Source organism: Cicer arietinum, chromosome 6 (genome assembly GCF_000331145.2).
Source record: "Cicer arietinum cultivar CDC Frontier isolate Library 1 chromosome 6, Cicar.CDCFrontier_v2.0, whole genome shotgun sequence".
In the NCBI taxonomy this organism is placed as follows: Eukaryota; Viridiplantae; Streptophyta; class Magnoliopsida; order Fabales; family Fabaceae; genus Cicer; species Cicer arietinum.
In genome coordinates, this window is record NC_021165.2 from 23,957,654 (window position 1) to 23,961,648 (window position 3,995).

The window sequence follows — 3,995 nt, forward strand, 5'->3', positions numbered from 1 at the left end:
TATTGTTTGTCTTCATATACATATTTATCTTCTTTTTATTTGCCATAGATTTATCTTATATGTGATATTGTATATCCTTTGTCTTATAGGTTAAAGTTTCATCCTCTATTTGTTTATCCTCTAGCTTAGAGGACATGTCAGATTTGTGTCAAATATACTTCTTTTGATCAAAGTGATGAAGAATCTGTTTTCTAACTTAGATACACTCAAGAGCACAAATTAGATAGTAAGTATAATCATAATCTTTGAATAAATTTTGTTATCATTGAAATATTTGAGAGAGAGAGATTTCATCTCAACAATATTGTCATGTATAATAAAATTCATTATCATTATTTTAGTCATAAAAATCAAGATGAATTGATTAATATGTAAAAAAAATAAATAATGTAAGACTTTTTTTAATATTCTTCAATTTCAAGCAAAGCCAATATTAATTCTCCACCTTGATTGAAATTGATGCATTTTCAACTTCAATTGTCTACACTGACAATTATAGTTAAAAGACTATTATATTCCACCATAACGAATATACTTTACTTGAAACTAAATTACTCCAAAAGTTTTCACTTTCAAGAAATTTCACTTAATAAAAAATCACTCTGAAAATATCATTAATTTTAATTTAGTGGCTAAAAATTAAAAGACCAAGAAGAAAGCTGGAGCAAATCATTATAGATGTTGGATTCATCTCTATCCATAGAGGAGAAAACTTCTAGAGGATCATTAAAATAGAGCTTATCCACACTCCCAAAAATCCATAAGTTGGTGAGTGAAATTAAGAGAGGAAAAACGTGAAATATGTTAATGAGTTTAGTGGCAAAGTAAATTATATAGGGATTTTTTTTTTGTCACTACTTGTCGAGGTTTGAGAAGATGTGATGGTCTTTCCATTAACTAATGTCAATTGTTTGTATGGTCTACTCTTGACATGTCAAAAGTTTCTCTCGAAGTGGTCTACCCTTAACATGTCAAAATTTTCTCTCAAAATGGTCTACACTAGACAATTACCAACGTAAAAGATAAACTAACACAAATAAAAAAAAAAAGTAAAAAAATAAATTATAATAAAGAATTGAAAGTGAGATTTTTCTTAACCAATATTTTCAAAGAAAGAGTATATTCTTAGTTTAGTTACTCAAATCTTATTCTCTCTCCTAACTAATCTCTTATGAAAATAATAAGTAAATCTCAATCTATTTCGTCAACTATTAAAATACATAAAAATTTATCCGTTGGTTTCCAATCTTTTATTAATAGTTAATGACAAATAAACAATAGTACAAGAATTTATATACTTTAAAAATTAATTACTTTTATATACTTTAAATGCTTACATAGTAGCAAGAATGATAAAAAAAAACCTTTAAAAAAACAATAGTACAAGAAAAACAAAATACTAAATATAAGTTTTTATTCTAAAAGAATAGGGGCAAAAACATCAAACTAATAATAAGGATAACAGACATATTCAATTTTATTTTATATAAATATATTCATTCAACCTCCCATTTTTATAATACACCAACAGAAACACGCTTCAGGTAATATATTTTACTTATTTTTTAATCACCGAAATGAAACTTTTGGAAATATCAAGTATTTCTTGGGATCAACATCTCTATTCATTTAATTTAATATATAGCCCATCGTTTTCAAATCACAAATAAAGCCCAACAAATATTAAAAGCCAATAATTGAAAAGCCCAAAAACATTAAAAGCCAATAATTGAAAAGCCCATTTAATAAAAACTGAAAAAAAAACAATAACAAATGTGATCCAAAATACTTCTTCCACTTTCACTTCTCTCTCTCTCTCTTTCTCTTTCTCTCTCTTGATCATTCTCCGTTCTCGATCTCCGATCAGAAACTTCAGGTTAGTCCTCACTTACATCCTCATTCAATCCTGAATTTCAATTTCATCAATTTCATTCTGATTATTCTTTTTATTTCAATTTCAATCGTTCTATGCATCGAGTAAATAAAAATAGAAAATAAAAAAATTTGATTCATTTCCATTGATATAGTCGATACTCATTTTTTTTGTTCAAAATCAAATGGATTTTTCATTTTCAACTTCAAAATTGAATCATGTTCACTGATCTTCGTTTTCTCGTTGGTATATTCAATTTAGGTTTTTTTAGTAGAAGAGAGAAAAAAAGAAGAAGAAAAATGTCGGGGCAATCACAGCGTTTGAATGTGGTCCCCACAGTGACAATGCTTGGTGTTGTAAAAGCGCGTTTGGTTGGAGCAACAAGAGGCCACGCGCTTCTTAAGAAAAAAAGTGATGCTTTAACCGTTCAATTTCGTCAGATTCTGAAGAAGATTGTTTCAACAAAGGAATCAATGGGTGACATAATGAAAACATCTTCATTTGCATTAACAGAGGCTAAGTACGTAGCCGGCGACAACATCAAGCACGTTGTGCTTGAGAATGTTAAAGAAGCTTCACTCCGTGTTCGTTCTCGTACTGAGAACGTAGCTGGAGTGAAGCTTCCGAAATTTGATTACACTAATGACGGTGAGGCCGCGAAAAACGACCTCACTGGATTGGCTAGAGGTGGTCAGCAGGTGCAGCAGTGTCGTGGCGCTTATATTAAGGCGATTGAGGTTCTTGTTGAGCTTGCTTCGCTTCAAACCTCTTTCCTTACGCTTGATGATGCTATTAAGACTACTAACCGTAGGGTTAATGCTCTTGAGAATGTTGTTAAGCCGAGGTTGGAGAATACTATTAGTTACATTAAGGGTGAGTTGGATGAGCTTGAGAGAGAGGATTTCTTTAGGTTGAAGAAGATTCAGGGTTATAAGAGGAGGGAAATTGAAAGAAAGATGATTCTTGCTAGGGAACAACAGCTTGTTGAAAAGTTACAATTGCAGAAAGGGGTTTCTTTCGATGCCTCTCACAACTTGTTGTCTGGTACAGGTGATAAAGACGAGGATATCATTTTCTAAGAATTTATTGAGATATATATAGAGAGATAGATGGGTTCTTTCTCCTTCTTCAGAGGGGGTGGCTGGCTATGTCTCGGTGTTGATGCTGGTCCGTTCTGCACAATTTGTTTAGGTGAGACATTGTTCTGTATTATGAATAAAGATGCTTGATATGTGTTTATTTATTTCTTTGTTATTTTAAGGACATAATTTTTTATCGTGTTCAGAGGCATTGTGACAATCATCATTTCAAACTATGGTTCTTCTCTGATACTGTGAAAGATTTAAGTTGTTGTGATTAGCATTAATTTCCTTTCAAAATGTATTACATCGGAGTTCAGACATCTTGAATAAGAAATTTCATTTTAGGACTTTAGACCTATGGTTCGGCTGCCTTGATTCTAAAGTTATCTTTTCTTCTGTATCAAAATTGTATTCTTGAGCTTGTAATTTCCCTTTTGCTCATATATATACATCAGTGACTGCTGAATTTTTGTTTATTAGTTTGAGTCTGAGATTAAGAATAGGCTTTAAGGGTTTGCACGTCAGCATATGAAAGCTGAGGTTTTGTGTTCAGAGCTCTTGATGCTGTCTTATTAGTTGCATTTCATTTGTTGCTTTTTCTATACTGGTTATAGTGATACATCTTCAAATTATCGTTCTTTTAGTTACTGACTGGATGCTTTTCTCAATGAGAAGTATCAAGTATGTAATTTTGGTGGTCGAAGACTGTCTGAGATCATTTTGCGTTAAGGAAGAAAGTTTGATCTGTTTCAAATGGTGGGGTGGTTAGAAGTAGACTTCTTTTACTGGATTTATGTGTGGTTTCATGTTGAAAAGTGTGAATAGATTAATGATAGTGAGGTATAGTTTTTAGAATTTTAGGCATACTTGTATATTAGAGTACCGTAGACTTCCTTTTACTTGTTGTCCTAAAACATAGTCACAGAATAGGATGTAAACATTTAGGGTGCATTTGATGCAAGCATGATCAAAATAGAAAAATTATAAATAGCTGTTTTAGAGATGCTTATTTTGTTTGGTAGTTGATTAATAATACAATA

General features: G+C 31.2%; 1 protein-coding gene across 1 annotated transcript; it reads left to right on the forward strand.

Moving 5' to 3' along the window:
• The first annotated feature begins 1,746 nt into the window (after positions 1-1,746).
• Positions 1,747-3,307, forward strand: LOC101513204 (V-type proton ATPase subunit D). Its single transcript, XM_004507021.4, has 2 exons — positions 1,747-1,876; positions 2,135-3,307. Exon 2 carries the CDS (start codon positions 2,173-2,175, stop codon positions 2,950-2,952), a length of 780 nt encoding a protein of 259 aa, XP_004507078.1. The 5' UTR covers positions 1,747-1,876; positions 2,135-2,172; the 3' UTR covers positions 2,953-3,307.
• Positions 3,308-3,995: the final 688 nt, after the last annotated feature.

Bases quoted from the DNA above. Each gene is read 5' to 3' on its own strand.
- LOC101513204 (XM_004507021.4), top strand. From the start codon at position 2,173: ATGTCGGGGCAATCACAGCGTTTGAATGTGGTCCCCACAGTGACAATG.